At 39.7% G+C, this 22,085-nt stretch overlaps 3 protein-coding genes across 4 annotated transcripts in view; 1 reads left to right on the forward strand and 2 right to left on the reverse strand.

Moving 5' to 3' along the window:
* LOC108301310 (torsin-1A-interacting protein 2) overlaps positions 1–8,927 on the reverse strand; it is a 34,920-nt gene extending 25,993 nt beyond the window's left edge. Inside the window, exons 1-2 of the mRNA XM_017524439.2 lie at positions 8,803–8,927; positions 8,349–8,483 (exon numbers count right to left, since the gene is read on the reverse strand). The gene's annotated coding sequence lies outside the window, so the exon portion shown is untranslated. The remainder of the gene's footprint in view (positions 1–8,348; positions 8,484–8,802) is intronic.
* Positions 1–8,927, reverse strand: part of LOC108301312 (torsin-1A-interacting protein 2) — a 15,194-nt gene extending 6,267 nt beyond the window's left edge. Inside the window, exons 1-2 of the mRNA XM_017524442.1 lie at positions 8,803–8,927; positions 8,349–8,483 (exon numbers count right to left, since the gene is read on the reverse strand). The gene's annotated coding sequence lies outside the window, so the exon portion shown is untranslated. The remainder of the gene's footprint in view (positions 1–8,348; positions 8,484–8,802) is intronic.
* Positions 8,928–12,407: 3,480 nt separating this feature from the next.
* TOR1AIP1 (torsin 1A interacting protein 1) overlaps positions 12,408–22,085 on the forward strand; it is a 43,673-nt gene continuing 33,995 nt past the window's right edge. Inside the window, exons 1-4 of one of the 2 annotated variants that reach the window (XM_017524434.2) lie at positions 12,408–13,295; positions 15,043–15,120; positions 20,308–20,367; positions 21,557–21,601. In XM_017524434.2, the coding sequence (XP_017379923.1) occupies positions 12,821–13,295; positions 15,043–15,120; positions 20,308–20,367; positions 21,557–21,601 (658 nt within the window). In that variant the 5' untranslated portion in view covers positions 12,408–12,820. The remainder of the gene's footprint in view (positions 13,296–15,042; positions 15,121–20,307; positions 20,368–21,556; positions 21,602–22,085) is intronic. The other variant, XM_017524435.2, reaches the window with a different exon arrangement.

The raw sequence follows: 22,085 nt of genomic DNA on the forward strand, positions 1-22,085 counted from the left end.
AGAGATTGGCCGGGCGCGGTGGCTCAAGCCTGTAATCCCAGCACTTTGGGAGGCTGAGGCGGGTGGGTCACGAGGTCAAGAGATCGAGACCATCCTGATCAACATGGTGAAACCCCGTCTCTACTAAAAATACAAAAAAAAAAATTAGCTGGGCATGGTGGCGTGTGCCTGTAATCCCAGCGACTCAGGAGGCTGAGGCAGGAGAATTGCCTGAAGCCAGGAGGTGGAGGTTGCGGTGAGCCGAGATCGGGCCATTGCACTCCAGCTTGGGTAACAAGAGCGAAACTCCGTCTCAAAAAAAAAAAAAAAGAGAAAGAGATTAATAAGCAAAAACAAACTTTCACACTGTGGACAAGAAGACCAGTAGCAGTTAACTTGCTCAGAGGCAAAGCAGGCAACTTTTGCTGGGATAAAGAAGAGCCATATAGAAGGATATGGATCTGTTTTCCTCACAAAATTTTAAGCAGCCATCTCTTCATAGAAACAAGGTAAAAGAAGCCTATCTAATGGCTGTACGAAAAGGAGGGTTTATCTTAGCATACTCTATGAAGGCATGAATTTGTGTGTAGGGAAGTTGCTATTTCGTATGACGCCTTTATACAAATTAGAAAAAGACACAGTTCCTCTAGGCAATCTACAGCTCAGAGAACTTTATTTGGCAGGGTATTAAATGGTATACAGTAACCCTCTGTCTGTTAGATAATAACACTTAGTAGCTAACCCTTAATGGAGTGCTATTTTCTGTTCTACACACTTTATTTGTATTAACTCGTTTAATCTGCTCAAAAAGCCAAACGACCCTCTTCCATTATGAATAAATACTGGCAGTGGGAGAAATCACCCCTTCTAATTTTTCACTTCCACACCAAAAAATACAGGACAAACTTCAGAGAGTCCTGAATCCTCTGAAATTACATATAAAACTCTCTATATACATACGTGTATTTCTTTTCCAAAAGATGGTAAATCTTTTTAAACTCCTAGAGGAATCTGAAATGACTCAGAACCATAGGCACCATGCTTCCTAATCATTTTGCTATCCAAGGTACCTTTTCTCCAACCCCACCCCTCCTCCCCCATTTTGGAAAGATGTCCAAACAATCTGCAGTCTCATAATAATTTCATTTTCTCATTTTTAGTAATCAGATATGTAGATCTGCCAAACAGAATTTCAAATAAAACAAAAAACGACTGTTACTAGCCTTGGTTTAGAACTTCCAATATTTTACATTGGACAGAATATATTACATGTCTATAATATAGAGTTGGAAAGATCTGGATTTGTAAAATCAGCTTCCTTTCTCAACTCCATTAGCTTAAGTCCAAAGCAACTGATTGAAGGTAAATATATGACTGTCATTAGGTTTTTAGAAATGCTGAAAATACCTTGAGAACTACCATTACTCTACTGATTGTTAAACATAATTGTTTAAGTTATTTGAGGAAAGCACCATGTGCTAGGCCCAATGCCAAGTACTACGGATACAGAAAAAACAATCATTCAGGACTTCCAGATGTCTAGGGAATCCAGACTGGAACCAGTGACTTAGGCAAAGGCTAAGGGCACTTGGAGGAATATAAAAAAGATCCCCTGTAGAGATCACAGGAAATTTAGGGAGGCCCACAACAGAAGCTGGGATGCCTGTATTTTCAAACCTCCTTCACTAAACAGTGGGCAAAAAAAACAAAATTTGAGGAGCTTTTCTACTGCACAAATGCCATACAAAAGAAAATACAAATCAGGGGTTTTGTGTATGTGAATTAAATAAATTTAAGATCCTTCCTGAAACTTTATTAAAAGAAAATTTAGAGAAGAAAATAGTACTTTCACACCGAAATAGAAATGTAGTTCTATTTCTCCACTGACATTTACATCGACTAACCATGGCAACTTTTTAATTAACTTCTCTAAAAAGTCTATCTTGTTCTTTCCAATTTCCTGAATGTATACATATCATAGGCTCAAACCTGCCTTCAATCGATAAAAATTCCTTCATTCTTTTTCGTGGTAGCATGAGAATTAAGTTTCAGACTGAGTCAGGATTGGAGTGATTTTTCCACACAATTCATCCTTTAGACTTCAGCCTCAACCAATTCCTCGTATGATATATAAAATCAAGATAGGCACAAAGAAAAAGTATAAATGCTTTAAACTCTCTTGAATTCCTATTTTAAATATTTTCTTCTAGGGGGTTGTCAAAGCTAATCAATAATCATAACTTTTTGTATGAGATAGTCTCCAGTAAGTTTCATACACAAAGTGAAATCTTAAGAGCTTCCTGTTTCACAACTTCTGAATTTAGATGAGAGATTAATGAGTATGAAAAAAGGAATCATTCTTCTTTTTGAATTCATATAATCTAAAATAATTTTTTGTTGCAAATAAAACGCTCCTGGGAAAAAGTCAACTTGTTTTGTGAGAAAGTACTTTTAATTTGGCAGTCTTGAGATGACTGAGAGAAGGCATGTGGATAACAATCTTCAGTACTATTTAGTACACACACTGTTCCCTCCTTAGAACAGATAAGCCAAATAAAAAATATGATCCAAAGTTAGAAAACAGCTGCAGAATGTTCTCCTCTCTCTTGCCCCAGGAACTGACAAACAAAACAGGTGTGTATGCATTGCTAGCATACTTTTCGAGGGGGATAATCATAAAGGTGAACAACTGGTTTAGAAACTTACTGGTACATAGAATAAAAATTCTATGTTGCTCTAATGCTCCAAAAGCCCATGGTCCAAACTCTGTCTACAGTTTCACTTCAAAACACCAGCAGCCAAACCTTTAAGGCTAATATACAACTTTCAACAGTCAGATCTGGTGCCAAGCTTAGATATTTCCGTTAACTTGTGCTAGCTATTTATTGCCTGTCTAAAACTAAAATTCTAAGTCTTGCTCACTCCTCTGTACCATATCCACTGTCATAATATCCCAGCATTATTATTTTCACAATTTACTCACTCATTTCTCTGTATTTTCACTCACTAGTGACTTATTCTAGGGAGTCTGAAAAAGTCCTAGCCTAGGAACAAAGAGCATTCTATTTCCTTAGGAAACTGTTTTTTTATACAGGAACTGAATGCCTGGCGCAGTTCAAATCCTATATATATTTTCTGACTACAGAAAGTATTTCTTTCCTACTTACCCTTCCTATTCCCTCCAAACTCCTCTGACTTGTGTCTGCAGTTTCAGCTGACCATGTAGAGGTATTAAGCTATGCATGAAGGATCTAAGAGTTTGCTAAGATTTCCGATAGTGGTCATGTGCGGCGACTCACGCCTGTAATCCCGGCACTTTGGGAGGCGGAGGTGGGTGGATGACCTGAGGTCAGGAGTTCAAGACCAGCCTGGCCAACATGGAGAAATCCCGTGTCTACTAAAAATACAAAATTAGCTGGATGTGGTGGCGCATGCCTGTAATCCCAGCTACTGAGGAGGTTGAAGCAGTAAAATCACTTGAAGCTAGGAGGCTATTGTGGTGAGCCAAGACGGAGCCACTGCAATCCAGCCTGGGCAACAAAAGCTAAACTCCTTCTCAAAAAAAAAAAAAAAATTCTGATAGTGAGTGGCACAACTGACTGCCAGTTTTAGTTTAACTTCCCTATTCACTCTTAGTTCTACTTCAAGTCAACATATTTTTATTAAACTTTTTATTTTGAACTAATTTTAGACTTACAGAAAAGTTGCAAAAATTGCAGAGTTCCCTTATATCTTTCATCTAGCATCTTATAGTTATCAAAAATAAGAAATTAACATTTGTACAATTCAATTAATTAAACTAGAGGCCATGTTCAAATTTCACCATTTTTTCCACTACTGTCCTCTGTAAGTTCCCAGGGCCAATCCAGGATCCCCACATCATGTAGCCTTTAGTTGTTATTTTTCCTTAGTCTCCAGTCTATGAGAGTTCCTCGGTCTTTACATGTCTTTTGTGACCCTTTCATGTCTTTGTGACCTTGGCACTTTTGAAGAATACTGGTCAGTTATTTGGGGTTTGGTGTTTTTTGTTTTTAATTTTAAAAAATAGAGATGTGGTCTTGCTACGTTGCCTAGGCTGGTCTCAAACTCCTGGGCTCAATCAACCCTCTTGCCCTGGATTCCCAAAGTGCTGGGATTATAGGCATGAGCCTCTGCACCCGGCCTGGCCAGTTATTTTGTAGGATGTTCCTCGGTTTAGGTTTTTATAATATTTTATCGTGATTAGAAAGATAAAAAGGTTATGCATTTTTGGCAAGAACAGCAAATACCACAGAAATGCTGCTGTGTCCTTCTCACTGCTTATCTTTGGGTTCATGATGTCCTTGTCTTATTACTGGTGATGTTAACCTTGGTCACTTTGTAAACATAGTATCTCCACTGTCAGATCACTATTTTTTCTTTGTAGTTAATAATTATCCTGGGAGAGATACTTAGAGACTATGTTAATATTCTGATTTTCCTCTAACTGGATTTTGTCTGCAACAACTACTTTGGTACTGTTTCCCTAACAGTGGTTTTGTATTTCCTTCTTCCCATCTATGTTTATTAACTGGAATTAATAATAAATATAAATGTTTATTAATTACAGTTGTCCCTCCCCCCCACACTTATTTATTTATTTAGCAATATCAGTATGAACTCATTTTATTGTATGGGTTAAAGTCCAATACTATCATTATTCATTTTATTGCTCAAATTGTTCCAACTTGGATACTAGGAACTCCTTCAACTTGCTTCTTGGGTCCTTTCGACAAGGTCTCTTTTTTTTTTAGCATTTCCTTACTTTCAAGCACCACAAGATGTTTTAGGCTTATCTCGGATTTTCTCTGCCCCCAGCACTGAAATCGGCCACTTCTCTAAAAAGTCCCAGTTCCTTTAAAAGCCAAGATGTGGATGCTCAGTGCTACTGGGATAGAACTATTAAGCCAGACAGGCGGACAACAAGTGTTTGTTTCCTCACTATATTAAATTCATTAGCTGGGAATCATTAACGTTACCTAGGAGCTTGCTAAAAGCACAAATTCAGGCCCCAACCTAGACCAGAATCTCTGAGACTCCTGCAGGAATTTGCTTTCACAGATTTGCCAGATGACTCTGGTGTTCACTATAAAGTTTAAGGACCATTGGTTTAAAGTTAGTTTTCTTTCATTATAAATCTTGTATTTTTAATTTTAAACAAGGAAAGCTTAAACCTTATAATTTGCCTTATGTATAAGTTATATTTTTACTACAACTAATAAAACTATAGGTGAATGGCCTCATCTCTTAAGGAACTAAACATTTCCTTAATCTTTATTTTCCTGCAAAATTTGTTAAAAATCTAGTGGTCAAAATAGTTAAAAGTGGGGTGGGGGAGGGATAAGGCAGGCGTAGTGGCTCATGCCTTTAATCCCAGCCCTCTGAGAGGCCAAGGTGGGAGGATGACTCCAGGCCAGGAGTTTGAGACCAGCCTGGGCAACACAGTAACACCCTATCTTTACAAAAATACAAAAAGTAGCTGGGTGTGGCAGTGTGTGCCTGTAGTCTCAGTTAACCTGGGAGACCGACGTGGGAGGATCACTTGAGCTCAGGAGCTCAAGTTTGCATTGATAGTGCCACTATACTCCAGCCTGGGTGACAGAGCAAGCCCTTGTCTCAAAAAAAAAAAAGTAGTTATAAAGTACCTCTATACAGTACTTTAAAAAATACTGTGGTCAGGTACAATGTCTCATGCCTATAATCCCAGCCCTTTGGGAGGCTGAGGCAGGGGAGGACTGCTTGAGCCCAAGGGTTCAGAGAAGAGCCTAGGCACTAGGCAACACATCGAGACCTTGGCTACATAAAATAATACAAAAATTAGTCAAGTATGGGGTGTGTGCCTGTAGTCCCAGCTACTTGGAAGGCTGAGGTGGGAGGATCACTTGAGACTGGGAGGTCAAGGCTGCATTGAGCTGTGACTGTGCCACCGCACTCCAGCCTGGGTAAGAGAGAGATCCTGTCTCAAGAAACAAACAGACAAAAACTGTAAATAATGTTACTTTTATACAAAGAACTTACAAGTAAGCCTCCAGGATCAAGTCCTGCCTATAAATAGGACCTAACATCCATAAAGCAAATCTACCAATATAGAACCCAGCATAGAACTATCCTCCAAGGTCAGACTGCCTAGGCCTAAATGACTCCTCCAGCTTCTGACTTGGTGGTGTTTTTTTTTTCCTCTCTCTCCCCTTCTCTGCCCTTGGTTTTCTTTGTTTTTTTGTTTTGTTTTTGAGACAGAGTCTCCCTCTGTTGTACAGACTGGAGTGCAATGGTGCTATCTCGGCTCACTGCAACCTCCACCTCCCAGGTTCAAACGATTCTTGTATCTCAAACCTGCTGAGAAGCTGGGAGTACAGGCCCCCGCCACCATGCCCAGCTAACTTTTTTGTATTTTTAGTAGAGACGGAGTTTCACCACGTTGGCCAGGCTGATCTCAAATTCTGACCTCAAGTGATCCACCCACCTCAGCCTCCCAAAGTGCTGGGATTACAGGAGTGAGCCGTAACACCTGGCCTATTTGAACTATTAAAGGCAAAACCAGGCAGCTTCCTTTATGTAATTAAAACAAAACCCCAGAAGAAACCAGTGTTTTAAAATTTGACTTTTTGCAAAAATGTCATTACATTTATTTACATGATATATACCCATGGTCAAGGGCTGAAGGAAAATCTCTAAAAACCAAAACAATATGATTTGTTGAGGTAGTGGAATTACAGATAAATTTTCTTCCCAGAAATTTCAATTACCAAAATTATGTGCACAGATCATAACTGACCATGGCACCAAAAAAAAAAAAAAAAAAAAAAAAAAACCAAGAAAAAAAAAAAAAAAAAAAAAAAAAAAAAAAATCATGTGCCAACTCCTTTAAATATTAGCAAAGAGGAAAATAGCCCACACAGTGGCAACACAGGAATTCAAACCCAGCTATGACTCCAAAGTCTACGCTCATTATTGATGTTAGGGATGCCCTTTTTTATTCCCAAATGCTTTATTTCTGTGCAAAATTTATGATAATGTATGATCACCTACTGAATTCCTCCTTGTGGGACACAGTTTAACCCAGTAGTTCATATGATGCAGAAATATTAATGAAATTTTAACACAATTAAAATTCTAAATGGTAAACAAAAACAGCCAATTCTTCATTCTTTCAATTTTTTTTGCAGGTTGTAGAACCTACAGGTTAATGTGCCTTCACAGTTGGCTTAGTGAACAACCTCAAAGTGAGAAAGTAGACAAGGCTTCTTGAAGCAAACTTTCTTTCGGTAAATTCAAGTAGCCCTTCAAAGAAGTGTGGATTTTCCTGGAATACAGTTTTGACGTCTGTGTTCATGGAGATGAATGGAATACAGAAATGACTAGGCAAAAATAAGTTATATACAAGATACAACACATTATTAAAATACCCAATAATCCTCAAATAATTAGCTAAATTCTGAAGTTAATTTCTTTGTGAATTATTGAAGTTCTCAAGCTAACATTACCTCTACATTAGAAAGAAACTAGATAAAATAGTGCTTAAATGAGTCACCCAAGGTTACGTCACAAACCTGCAGAAAAACAGGTAATCAAGTTGTGGACTGCACGTTCAGCATAATAAACATTACTGAAGACAGGCACTCAGTTCTCACAGCGAATGTTGGTTTTTCAAACTGTTCTAATCCGCACAAAGGCTTCCAAGAACATCTATACTGTACTTAGAGTTCTTTTTTTTTTTATTAAATGTTTCCACTGGCCCCTTTATACTCATCTTGGGCTGAAAAAATAAAACTCAAAAAACATGGATAGCTGCCACAGCTTAAAACAAAGAAAAGATCTTTCATACAGATCCAAAATAAAATGTTTTAAAACCTAAAGACAGGTAAAACAAAACCAGTATGTTTAATCTGTGTAACTCATTTCTGGATCTGTGTAACAGTATCAAGTCTGATAATGAAGCATTACTCATAAAGTAGAGAGTACTAAGAACTTTGTTAAAAGAAGGAAAAGGTGCAAACTTTTTTATCCGGTATGAAATACAACTGAGAGTATGGTACATATATAATATATAAGAAAAATGGTAGGAGGTCTTAATAAAACTACAAGTTTGCCCTTTTTAGCACCATGTTTTTTTTTAATTACTATCTTTTCAGGATTAGGATGATGAATGCTGAGAACCTAGGCCTGCCGGGCATGGAGTAACCGCCGCCTGCACTAGCAGGGAAGTTTCCCACTTACATTTCGAACCCTAAAATAATTCTGCTTCTCATCTTAAAGTTTAAAGCTAAAAATTTACTCACATCTTAACCCGTTTAATATTTATAAGATTCTGTTTCTTTTTATCCCAAAACGAAAATATAACCCCAACCTACCTCGTTTACTGTTCGAGTGAGGCCAGGTGTGGTGGCTCAAGCCTGTAATCCCAGCACTTTGGGAGACGGAGGCGGGAGGATCACTTGAAGCCAGGCATTCGAGACCAGCCTGGGCAATATAGTGAGATCCTGTCTCTACAAAAATAAAAAATAAAGTAATTAGCGGGGCATGGCGTTGCGGGCCTGTAGTCCCAGCTATTCGGGAGGCTGAGGCGGGAGGATCGCTTGAGCCCAGGAGTACGGAGCTGCAGTGAGCTATGATCGCGACACCGTATTCTAGCCTGGGTGACAGGGCAAGTACCGGTCTCAAAAACAATATAAATAAAAATATCGTTTGGGCAGTGGGGAGGTGGGGGTGGGGAGGGGCCGTTTCTGAAAGCCCTTTTGAAAAATTCAGCATATCAGTTCCAATACTAAAACATGGAAAAGTTGTATAGTCATTTTGTTTACTTACAAATTCCGGCGGAGTTTTAAATCGTAGAACTGTTAGTATCAGGGGAGCCCTTCGAGTGCTCTTTCCACTCCACACCGCCCGGCTGCACCCAGCGGCCGCCGCGGCCCGAATGTCGTCCAGTGTCCCCGCCCATATGAGAGACACTTTCCGCGGGAAGGAGCCCGTGGAATGCTGGGAGTAGTAGTCTCTGTGCCCTGCCTTCTGCCGCCTTCTCCATCCTTCGCCCTCTACCTACAGGTCCTCTTACCCAGCGATAGGCACGGTAAATGTGTGCAACCAACCTGCAGAGGTCCCCGAGTTCTCAAGCTATATGACAGGATTGCAGGAATCTCTGCAAGACGTCTGACCACCCTGACCCATATGACCTAACTCAGGACCAACACAGTCATAACTAGTACCGAATGGTAAGGGCAAGCACCGTGTCCTGGAACTCACCCTCTGTGCCATTAAGAGGAGCATGTCCTCAAAAGAGTTGCCTAATCTAAATCTGTTTGCCCGAGTGTCAAATGGGGACGTTGTTTACCTCATAAGATTGTTATGAGTAAATCAGATGACGTATGTAGTATGTCTGCTAAATGATAGTAACAACAAAAAGCTATCTGTTAATTTTATAAATGTGAAAATTAAGAGATGGTGAGCAACTTACCCAAGAACATACAATTGGTTGGGGGCAAAATCGAAGTCTAAAACTCTTGCTCCTGACCCACGCCAATTCAAGACAACACAGAAGAAATCTACTCATGTAAAACTCCCTTCCCCTTTCCTCATTTTTTTTCTGTAACAGTCCTGACCAACACACTATTTTACTTATTTTGATTTTTGCTTGACTCCTCCCATAGAATATAATCTCTAAGAAGGCAGAAAACGTTTTTTGTCTTTTAGTCTATTTTGTTCACTGCTGTATCCCCAGCACAGAGAACAGGGACTGCCTACTACATAGTACCTCAAGTATTTATTGAATTAATAATTCCTCATGTAATATGACTTTGATGCCTTCATTTCTCAATCATCTTCTTTTGGCAGAAGTGACAGGATTTGGTAATACTCGATGCTGTTTAATAATTAACTGCAATTTCTAATTCAACAAAGTAGAATACTATATTCCATTCACTTTGTGTTTAATTTCAGTGTAACATTTCCAGCTAGATATTTTCATTTGTATTATTAAAATATTTTTTCCAATCACTTGTAAGAATGAGGAATAAATGGAGCCAGCTACTATGTCTTTAATTAACTTCCTATTTAATATTTTAATCATCTTTTCCTTATTAAAAATAACAATGTTGCCTATTTCATTTCTACTACTAAGTCACAATGGATAGATGCTTGCTCTTTAACTGAATTTCTACTTACCCTAAACAAAAAGTTCCTATACAAAAATTTATTGTTTTAAAATGTTTCACTTAGAAGAATTGGTTTTGGCTGAGCTCAATGGCTCATACCTGTAATCCAAGCACTTTCGGAGACCAAGGTGGTCTACTGTCACTGTAATGTCACCTGTTTTGAGCCACTCTTACAGACTGGATAATAGCTACAGCAGAATATCTAGTTTGTCAACAGTTTAGCTTTGCTTCACAGTGATGAAAGTTTGGTATCCGCACAGTTTCTAGGGGAAGGAGGCAATCACAGTAGAGGTATGTTTCTACATGCTTACAACCTCGACAAAAGAGGGAAAATCCTATGCCTATATATACATATATGTATATATATATACACACACACACACATATATATATATACACATAAATATATTAGCATTAAAGTTACCATGCCTCTAATTTTACAATAAGTGTCTCGTTAATTTAGTTGAAAGGACATTCCTAAGCCTTTATAAGCAGTTTTAATTACAAAATATGCATATTCTGATTATTCAGTAATATGTAGAATCTTTCAACTTCTAATTCAACTTGAATTAGTAGACTCTCGTTTCCTTTTTAATTTGTCCCTCAAACCCAAGTTTTACAAGCCTGTATCCAAGTTTTATAAGCTAGTATCCCAGTTTCTACAGTCACCTTTGTAAAATGTTTCAAGGAGGCTTTAATGTTCATAACATGAACTCAATATATTACTATAAAATTTACATTTAATAAGTAAATCTATTAAGGAACGTTTACTATTGTGTTACTAATGAGTCATGTAATAGCCACTTTAAAGAGAAAGCACTACTTAAAACATAAAGCCACATATTACGATATCACTATTTTTCAGGATTTTGCTGGAAAAGAGTAAATCTAGCAAATTTCCAAAATATAGCATCTAATCCACGCTGACAAAAGAGAGTATCCTTTTCACGTTTCCTTAAAAGACAAGAAAAAGAAAGAGAGAAGAAAGGGCGGAAGGGAGGCAGGGAGGCAGGGAGGAAGGGAGGCAGGGAGGGAGGGAGAGAGGGCAAGGTCTTTCTTGTTACTGTTCCTGCAGTTTTTTAAAAGCTATATTGTTTAATAAACCTACAGTAAACTAAGCTCCTAACAGGCCAAACCCTATCTCACTCTAAAGCTGTAACTCCTCGTGCCTGTGGCCAAATTTATGGACAATATTAGTAAAAGCATAGTACAGATTACGACTTCAGTAGTTGAAATTTGTGCCAAGTTTGAGCAACAAATTAGTTGCTCAGAAACATTTTAAGATTGCTTGGAAGAATAAACAAACACCTTCATATTGTTCAGAATCACTCATTGTAACTGGTATCCAAATTACAATTTTTAAAATATATTCGCTCTAATCAATCATACAAAGTCCTACAAGAAATTGTACATGTGAAAGCAATTTAAGCTTTTCCTTTTAAGGCGGGATTTCACCATGTTGGCCAGGCTGGTCTCGAAATCCTGACCTCAGGTGATCCACACGCCTTGGCCTCCCAAAGTGCTGGGATTACAGGCACGAGCTACCACGCCCGGCCTTTTTATTTTTATTTTTTGAAGTAAGTTTTCTTTCAATAATTACTCAGACTTTACACGAACTTAATCGACCTTCCCTGAGTGTGTCTAAATTTGGTTAGGTATTTGAAGATTAGCCACATCTGTAAACATGGTATATGAAGGTGAAACAAATAGCTTTTATCATGCTGTCTTATTCCATAAAGTCCAGAAAACATGCTAAATCAAATGTAGAGCATCACGTCATATCCAGAATAAAAGTAATGGATCACAACTTAAAATTACAGTGCTGTCTTTAATCAAAAAACTTGTTCGCTTCTCACTGTGCATAATGTAGCGCTAACATGGTCTTCCGAGCAAGTGCTTCTCTTGGTATAAAACCAAGAAATATTAAAGAACCGGAATCAGGTTATGTTTCCTACGGGTATATTTCAGAAAAGAAAATGTTTCCAACGACTATGACTGTAGATGGGATTTTGCACTCTCAACAGGTGACAAAATTTAAAACTCGGTAACCGCCTTCATAAGGAACTTGAAACTAAAATTTCTGCCACGAAAACATGACATGTGCGAAAGTTATTCTCTGGCCATCACTCCTGCTAGGGACACTGGGAAGGACATGGCCAACGTAACAGTCGATCAAAAAGATTCCAGGGGAACTGCGCAACAGCCTGGGGCCGAGAAGCGCAACTTGGTCTTCTCCATCCTCGTCTCACTCGTTTTTCCGGAGCCTCCCTGCGTGCAGGCAACACTTGCCACGAGCGGCTGGACTTAGGACAGGCAATTTGCCTTGCCACCCTTCTGTCGCCCCCACCCCTCCCTTAAGGCCGATGGCAGAGACGTCCCTCCTCCCCCTTCTCCTCCTCTTTGGTGCCTCCAGCCAGGAGGCGGGAGCGACCCACAGCAGCTGACCCAGCTCTGGCACTGCCTCTCCCACAGCCCTCAAGACACACCATGGGCCCAGAGGCAGGTTTGCTACACAGCAGTGACGACGCAGGTGGCGGCCCCGGCGACACTCAACTGCCTCCCTGACCACAGCGACCACCGCCTAACACCCCCGAGAAGCCATCGCCACCACCGGCAGGAGAACCTAAGGTCCATTAAAGCCATCTTCGCGATCAACTCAAGCTACGTCAACAACTATGGCGGGGGAGGGGCGGCGGGCGGAGGCGGTGCGGGAAGGATGGGGTATGTACGTCACCCCCAGGGCCCCCATCCGAGAAGGAAGGGGCCGGCTCGCCCCTCAAAATGGCGGCAGCAGCGATGCGCCTGCGTACGCAACTTCTCTGTCGCGCCAGGGCCGGCGGGAAGTGAGGTTTTCTGAGGAGCCGCCAGAAGTGTACGGTGACTTCGAGCCCCGGGTGGCCAAAGAAAGGTCCCCGGTGGGAAAACGAATCCGGCTAGAAGAGTTCCGGCCCGATTCTGCGAAAGAGGAAGTGAGAGAAAGCGCGTACTACCTTCGGTCTAGGCAGCGGAGGCAGCCGCGATCCCAGGAAGCTGAGGAGATGAAGACGCGAAGGGCTACCCGCGTTCAGCAGCAGCACTCAGAGCAGTCTCCGCTACAGCCGTCTCCCGCTACGACTAGGAGAGGGCTGCGGGACTCTCATTCCTCTGAAGGTGAGGACGGCGGAGGTAACAGTCCCAGCCGCGAGCTAGGGAACGCGCAGGGGCGGGCGCGCGCCTCGGTGGATCTCACCCACTCCTGGGTACTCAGTGCTGGGATTGGGTACTGGGTATTGGGGGCTCCTCGGCCCCCTCTGGACGTGTGCCCCCGTGCAGGGTCCATCCTGACCCGCTAGCGGGAAGGAAGCGCCAAGCCAAGGAGTGGAAAGACGGTCGTGCGGAGCGACCCAAGCAGGGCTGGGGCGCCCTGCCCACATCGGGCATCAATTTAGGGGAGTCTGGGCTGCCTTTTTCTGCAGGCCTTCACCAGGGGACAGCGAATTACTCCAGGGTTGGTTTCATTTCGGTTCCGTCTACCCTGCGGATGTTTCTACCGAAACCACTTCCATTTCCTTCTTTAAAGCTCACAGGCCAGTGCCCCCCGCTGAGGATCTACCCTTCCAGTCTTCCCTCCCCACCCAGATGGGGAGAGAAGGAGGAGAGATTTTGTGAATGGGCATTTCGAGGGGTTCCCGGGTTTAGTGAGTTGACTTGAGACCTCACCCAATGCTTACCCCGAAATGGGGTAACTCATTTATCCTGCACTGATGTGCCCCAGTGTCTGATAAACTTGAGCTGATTGCTCTTTCTCCAGTGTGGTGGTCCCTGCTAAAAATTTGCCTCTTTGGTGACCGTCCCTGTAACCTAAAGTAGTGTAGCAGATCAGGCTGACAAAGCAACCTGAAAAACAAGACCATTCATTAGCGTTTGCATCCAAATGGGCAAAAGGGATGCTGACAAAGTGAAGGTACAGCGTTAGGTAAGTCATAGGCCGATCAGTTTCCTTAACCTATTCCTCTCCCACCCTGCCCTCCCCTCCCCATTCTGGAACCTAACACTGAGTCACAGATGAAGTTTCATGTTAGTCCCACGGTAAGGTACCTGTGAGGTAAAAATCAGCGGATCTGAATCACCATGGGATGACACAGTTTGTGGTAGACTATTGATTTGAGGAAGAGTGGGTTTGCAGCTTAGAGCACGGTGATAGGCTGCAGGTTCTCCTGCTGACTCGTGAAGGTACTGACAGATTTGAAGACTTGATTTTGGAAACTTTATGTTAAAGTTAACGTCAGTTACTTTTGGGTGTAGCAGCTCAAGACAGTATAGCCCATATATGTGTTAGTTTTATCTCTTTTAAGATTATGAAGTTTTTGCAGACAAGGAGCCTATTATATATAGTTGATAGTAATTTAAGTACTTAGTTTAATCCAGTATCTTTCAGTACTTGGAAGAATGCTTTGCACGTGGTGGGCAATAAATATGTTACATTGTATTAAGTTCCACAGAGCCTAGTGCAGTTATATAGGCTAACTTTTTTTTTCTTTTTTACAAGTAAAGAATTTACCCCTATTTTATTAAATCTTTAAGGATTTAATAAAAATCTTTAAACATTTTTCACTCTTCTGCTTTCTTCCACACCATTTGTGACTCTCTACTCCATCTTTTTACTTTTCCGAAGTCATATATTTTTGTAAAACAACAATGCAAATATTTTTATGTTCTGATGAATTAGTTGTATTCTATCTCAAGAGGAATTCTGACTAGTTTAATTCCTAAGTTTGGTAAACCTAACTACCTGTTTCTAAAGAAGTGAATTTCCTTGCACTTTTGCTTATGTTATTGTTACAAAAACCCATAATCTGTGCCATGATCTCCCAGGTCATGTTCTGAATTTTAACTCTTGTTACGTCTGTTTTTTTAGAGGACGAATCATCTTCCCAAAGTGATTTAAGCCAAACGATCTCAAAGAAAACTGTCAGGAGCACACAGGAGGCTCCAGGTAAGAATAGTTAACTTTTTGTTTTTCTCCTTACCTGCCAGCTTTTTAAATGTTCATCGAATTAAGCAATGTAAGTATGTGTAAAGAAAAGACAAAGGCAGAGTACTCAGAGGAGCAGCCACCCATATAACCTTGTAAGATAAATATTATACCAACTTCATAGAAGAGAAAACTGAAGCTCAGAGAAGCTAAGACAGTTCTCTAAGATCGCACATATGACAGAACCCCATATTCAAACCCAGATTTGTTTTCTCCAGAGCCCTTTCATTCTCCCACAAGTGGCTCACTGTCATTCTCTCATGTCATAACGAGCTGCTTAGTGAAGTTTGTTAAGTATCAAATGAATGAATGAGTCGTACTGCCCTCTGTTTAAAATGGATTAAGTCTTTTCTTGGTAAAATCTTGACACAATGTATTCAGTCTTTTCAGTTTAATACTGTGATTTGTCAAATCTAAGATGCCATCTTTGATTTAAAACATCATCATCATTTTATGTACCATCTAGCAGGGGAAAATGCTGCCAATTTTTTAGTAATTTATGGTAATGTGCCATAATTATATGACGCATCCCAATTTCAGAGATGTTGGGATGTTAAAGGGTGTAAAAAACTTGTCTTAGAATCAACGTAACATGGAAGTAGGCTACATTTAATAGTTTACTTAAGTTTTAAAAGTTATTTAAAATATTTTAAAAAGCTGGAGAAAGGATTAAGTCCAGTTAAGTTGTTAATGCTTTGGGTTTTAGTTCCATTTAATTTTCAATTTGCTTTTTTTGATGTTAGGAAAGTCTCACAATAATAAATGATCATAGCTATTAAAATTGATCATCCCTGGTTTTTAGTACCCAGATCCTGACTTATTTATCTGTTGCTTCTAATAAGATTATGCCTTATAATGTGAACCATTCTATTCTGAATTTAGAATAAATATGTCTGGTTCAAGTTCAGTTTCAAATAAACATACCTTTGTGCTAAATTTTTTTTCTTTTTTTTTTGAGACAAAGTCTTGCTCTGTTGCCCAGACTGGAGTGCAGTGGCACCATCTCCACTCACTGCAATCTCCACCTCCCGGCTTCCAATGATTGTACTGCTTCAGTCTCCCAAGTAGCTGAGGTTACAGGTGCCTGCCACCATATCTGGCTAATTTTTGTATTTTTAATAGAGATGGGGTTTCACCGTGTTGGCCAGGCTGGTCTTGAACTCTTGACCTCAGGTGATCCACCCACCTTGACCTCCCAAAGTGCTGAGTTTATAGGTGTCAGCCACTGCACCCGGCCTATCCTATAGTCCTTGAATAGTCTATGTTACTGTGTGAAGATTATAAACTGTCTTAGAAAAATGCTTTGAACGATGATGCTGTAATCAGGTTTTCTGGGCCATTTTGGAAAACCATAATCTTAAATTTATTTATAGTAGATTTTATTGTATACCTGGGAAAGCAAAAATATTTCAAATTTTAAATCTAGAGTAATTTATACAATGTATGAAGTTAAGTAAATTGGTGTAATGAAGACTACTGAGTGCCAGCCTCCAGACCATTATAAAACTATTATGTACTAGAATGCCTGGAATAGTCTTTTTGGAGTTTATATTAGGCTCATATTTAAGGACTGTTAACAGAGGACATCATGTCTGCATAAGGTTCTGGGAAAAGCCCTGGACCTCGGTGAAGTTATTCACCCACCTTGAGCCTTAGGCCTTTATCTGTGTTATTTGCCCTGCATAAGTCACAGGGCCACTGGAGAAATGAGATAATACACTTGAAATCACTTTGTACCCAGTGAAACATACAAGTGAGGGTTTTCTTTTCTCATAGCACTTTACAAGAAATGTGAAGTTCATACAATTTTGCTTAAATGTGTCCTTTTTCTAAGGAAGCTTATGCTATAAATGGAAATTTAAAATGTTTATAGCCATTACGGTGGTTCACACCTGTAATCCCAGCACTTTGGGAGGCCAAGGCGGGCGGATTATGAGGTCAGGAGATCGAGGCCATCCTGGCTAACATGGCGAAACCCCATCTCTACTAAAAAATACAAAAAAATTTAGCTGGGCGTGGTGGCATGCACCTGTAGTCCCAGCTGCTCAGCACGCTGAAGCAGGGGAATCGCTTGAACCTGGGAGGCAGAGACTACAGTGAGCAGAGATCGTGCCACTGCACTCCAGCCTGAACAACAGAGCGAGACTCTGTCAAAAAAAAAAAAAAAAGTTTACCAATATAAATGACAGTTTGAATGGAATCTATACATAGATTTTGGGACTGTATCAATAGCACACTGCACATTCAGTATCACTAGATATAAGGGTATGTCTGTCTTTGAGAGGTTTGAGATACTCAGGGGTTTCTTCCTCTAAAAGGTGCTTTTGTACTACATCTAATACTTGGCATGTTCCCTCCCCGTGCCTCTTAATGAAAGGAGAGTTTAGGGAATTATTAAACGCTTATAAAGTCTAAGAGAAATTATTTAAATGGAGTCACTCTTTGATGGAGGACTGCTTTAAGTACAAGTTTAAGGTAAGGATAAGCCCTTCTTCCTCATAGAATGATAGATGTGTGGTTTAACTTTGCTATTCAAAATATTGCTGTAATTGCATATAAGGCTACCAGCGTGGTCTGAGAGAAAATTATGCAAGGATACCCTTAAGAATAAAGACCTAGGCCAGGCACGGTGGCTCACACCTGTAATCCTAGCACTTCGGGGCCAAAGTGGGCGGATCATGAGGTCAGGAGTTCGAGAGCAGCCTGGTCAATATAGTGAAACCCTGTCTGTACTAAAAATACAACAGGCACCTGTAATTCCAGCTACTCGGGAGGCTGAGGCAGGAGAATCACTTGAACCTGGGAGTCAGAAGTTGCAGTGAGCTGAGATTATGCCACTGCACTCCAGCTTGGGCGATGGAGCAAGACTCCATGTAAAAAAAATATATATATATAGACTAAACCAAAGGACCACCTTATAAAGCAGTATACTAAAAATATCCACATAATTTGGTCATCATGTTATTGGAAAACTTGAAAAATGTTGATTAGTTCAGAACAGGAATATAGTTTGAAATCTTTTTGTTTGACATAATTGAGTTGTTTTCACATTAAAATAGCCATTAGATTGTTTAATCAATTCAGGTCATATATACCTATATACAGTTATTCCTCTATGGCCAGATTCATTCCTTTCTGGAAATTATGAAACTAATTTTATAATCTAAAAATATATTAGGACAAATCATATTTACTTTTCCTAAAGTTAAATGGGTATTTTTGTTCTACCAGTGTGGCTTCTAGCTAAATAATCATAGATAATTGTTTTTAAATGCTTACTATTTTATCGTGACCATTTGCTTCTCTAGCTGCTGTAGTTAGAGCATTTGTTCATTCTCCAGATATTTATTGAGCACCTGCTTTGTGCCAGTCTCTGTGCTTTGATGTTGAGGGTGCAGTGGTGAACAAAAGCAGACAAGTGAGGGAGGCTCCTACCAAAGAAGGGTCCTTTATATTTTATTCTCTCATACCTCTCTCTGGTACTGTGTGTCTTTCAAGTACTTTACATAGGGCTATGTATATAGTAGCACATACAGGAAATGCTTCTTAAATGAAAAGATGGAATCTGAAGTAGTAATTGATGTCTATAGAGTAAGTTTGATTAAACATAGCTTAGTAAAAGTAAACAAGCCAAAAGTAGATTTTGAGTTTTAGGTTTTAATTAAACCTGAAAAGGCTAGAATATAGGGAAGAAAAAGAGAAAGGTAGTTGTCATATGTGGAGTAACAGAAACTAAAATTTGCCTTTATTATCACGTGTGCAAGGGATTTTATTTTTGTTTTAAAGAGACAGGGTCTCACTGTCACCCAGGCTGGAGCCACAAACTCCTGGCTCGAGCTATCCTCCTGCCTTCACTTCCCAAGTAGTAGCTGGGACTACAGGCGCACACCACTATGCCTGGTTAATTTTGTATTTTATGTAAAGACAGGGTCTCCCTATATTGCCCAGGCTGGCAAGATTTATTTTTAAAGATATTGATATAAGTTCTAAATACTTGATATGTGAAATACTAACTGAGATAGATATTTCACAGAATCTTAGAGCTGGAATATTTAAGGGGATCATCGAAGTTCCAGAATGTGGCTTTGTAACTCAGAGCTAAGACGTAATGCTTTCTTATACGGATACGTGAAACAAAACATAATACAATCCAAATTTTGATATGTGTTTGGTTTTAGAATATGTTGTGTGAAGTACTTGGAGAAAACATATCTTTATAGGTGGTTTTCTAGACTAAAATTAACATTTTAGTAGAATCGGCTTCTCCACTAACCAGTATGCTATTGAACTATAGACAGTTTGAATTGAACCCTGGCCCACGTTAACGTCTTTATTTAAAATTAATTTGCATTTCCTCAACACAAGGTTAAAGAGTTAGAATGAGTGTATTAAGTCTCAGGATATTAACCCTAAAATTAAAATATTCCACAAGTAATCCACAATGAGGATCAGTCACAAATGGAACAGGTAATTGAATTGTGCTATAATACAGATTTTGGTTCTTAATTGAGCCATTTACAATAATTTTATTTAGTATTTCTTTCCTTTCCTACAGATACTGTTTGATGACAAAAATTGCGAATTTCTTCATCAAGGCTATACATTTTATATGGCAGGAAACTTGTCTCTAGTTCACTATTGTCACTAGTTCACAGAAGTTTTCACTTAGAAAACTTGTTTCTTGGCCAGGCACGGTGGCTCATGCCTGCAATCCCAGCAATTTGGGAGGCCAAGGCGGGTGGATCATGAGGTCAAGAGTTCAAAACCAATCTGGCCAACATGGTGAAACCCTGTCTCTACTAAAAATACAAAAATTAGCTGGGTATGGTGGCAGACACCTATAATCCCAGCTACTCAGGAAGCTGAGACAGGAGGATCACTTGAAAACCGCAAGGCGGAGGTTGTGGTGAGCCAAGACGGTGCCACTGCACTGTAACCTGGGTAACAGGCTTTTTTTTCTCCATCCACAAAAAAAAAAAAGAAAAGAAAAGAAAAAAGTAAAGAAAAGGGAAGAAAACTTGTCTCTAATTCTCTAGCATGAATAAAAGCTCTATAAACCTTTGTTGACTAAATAAGGGATGATCATATAATAAAGCTAATGTGTTTCACATTTTATATATTTTTAAATGTTTTTTCTTCTTATATTAGTGCTGAGTGAAGATCTTATAATCAGCTTATGTCGACCCCCTCTAAGAAACCCAAGATTTGGTAAGAGATTGTTTTGTCTGTTGGCTTACCTTTTTTATAAACATAAGTTTATTTTTAAATATGGTTGTACATGTATTCATATGGTTCAGAACTCAGAAGTTACTATAAATATACATTAAAAACTCTCCCTGCCTTCTGTCCTTCAGCCAGCCAGTCTCTCTTCATCAAAAGCAACCCATGTTGTCAGTTTCCATTTTTTTGGAGATTTACAGAAATTCATGGAGAAAATTATCTTGCCTTTTTTGTAACACAAATTTTGGCTTACTAAACTCTCATTTCTGTCTTTTTTTTTTTCCCCCAATTTGAGACGAGGTCTCACTCTTCATCCAGGCTGGAGTGCAGTGGTGTAACCAGGGCTGACACCAGCCTCAACCTCTTCAGCTCAAGCAGTCCTCCTGTTGCAGCTCACCAAGTAGCTGGGACTATGCATGCACCACCACGCCTGGCTAACTTTTGTATTTTTTGTAGAGATGGGTTTTGCCACATTACCTGGGCTGATCTCAACACCTGTGTAAGCGATCCACCCACCTTGGCGTCCCAAGGTGCTGGGATTGCAGGCATGAGCCACAGCACCTGGCTTACTTTTCTGCACTTTCTTGTTTGTTTTTATGTTTATTTAACATACAGAGAGAGAGATATATTTCTATATTCATATATACAGGGCTTCCATATTTTTTAAAGAGATTGTTTCTTATATGTTGCTATGATTCTTTCTGTTAGCTGCGATGATTTTAAACTATGGTCAGGGACTTTATTCTTCCGGTATACTGCCAACAAAAAATTTAAGATGGAGCTCTGTGGCACAGGACTACAAAATGTCCCTCCCTCTGTTACCTTATTTTTCTTTTTTTTTCCGAAAACTTTAAAAAGTATTGCCTGAAATTGATTTTATGACTATGAAGAAAACTAGTAAGGTCACTCCAAGTGGTCTACTTCTACTTCATTTTCATTGTTTTTTGGCTCTTAAAGATGCTTTATCATGGGGACTAAAAAGGAAATGTATTTGTCTTTACATTAGGTTTCTGTCGCTTCTCATTCTACGAATTACGTTGATTTATTTCGATAGATATCCTTTTAAGTATTTCAGTGGTGAAGATCTACTAAGGCTTCGTTGATGAACCTGTGATAAGGAACCATATGATGCATTTCCTTTTCAGCCCTAATCATTCTCTTGCTATCTCTCTTGCAGATTCGACATACAAAACAAATGGAAATACTAAAATGAGTGAATTAGGTTTGTTTATCTCTATTCTTTTTTTTTTTTTAAGGCAGGGTCTCACTCCCACCCAGGCTGGAATACAGTGGTGTGACCTTGGCTCTCCTCCTCCAACTGTAGTCCCAGCTTCTCCAGAGGCGCAACTGAGCCTCCTACATCAGCCTCCAGAGTAGCTGGGACTGCAGTCATGTGCCACCATGCCTGGCTAATTTCTGTATTTCAAAAAAAAATTTTTGGCCAGTTATGCAGTTCATGCCTGTAATCCCAGCACTTTAGGAGACCAGAGTGCTGGGATTACAGGCTAGGAGATGGGAGGACTGCTTGAGGCCAGGAGTTTGAGACCAGCCTGGTCATCATGTGAGACCCCATCTCTTGTTTTAAGTTAAAATCTTAAAAATTTTTTTAAGGGAACACTACCAGATAAGTTTGACTTTTATTTTTTCTCCCTCAAAAAAGAGAAAAAGGAAGGACAGTGTTCCTAAGAAACCTAGAACAAAATAAT

The sequence above is a fragment of the Cebus imitator genome, unplaced genomic scaffold, assembly GCF_001604975.1.
Source record: "Cebus imitator isolate Cc_AM_T3 unplaced genomic scaffold, Cebus_imitator-1.0 Scaffold33, whole genome shotgun sequence".
NCBI lineage: Eukaryota > Metazoa > Chordata > Mammalia > Primates > Cebidae > Cebus > Cebus imitator.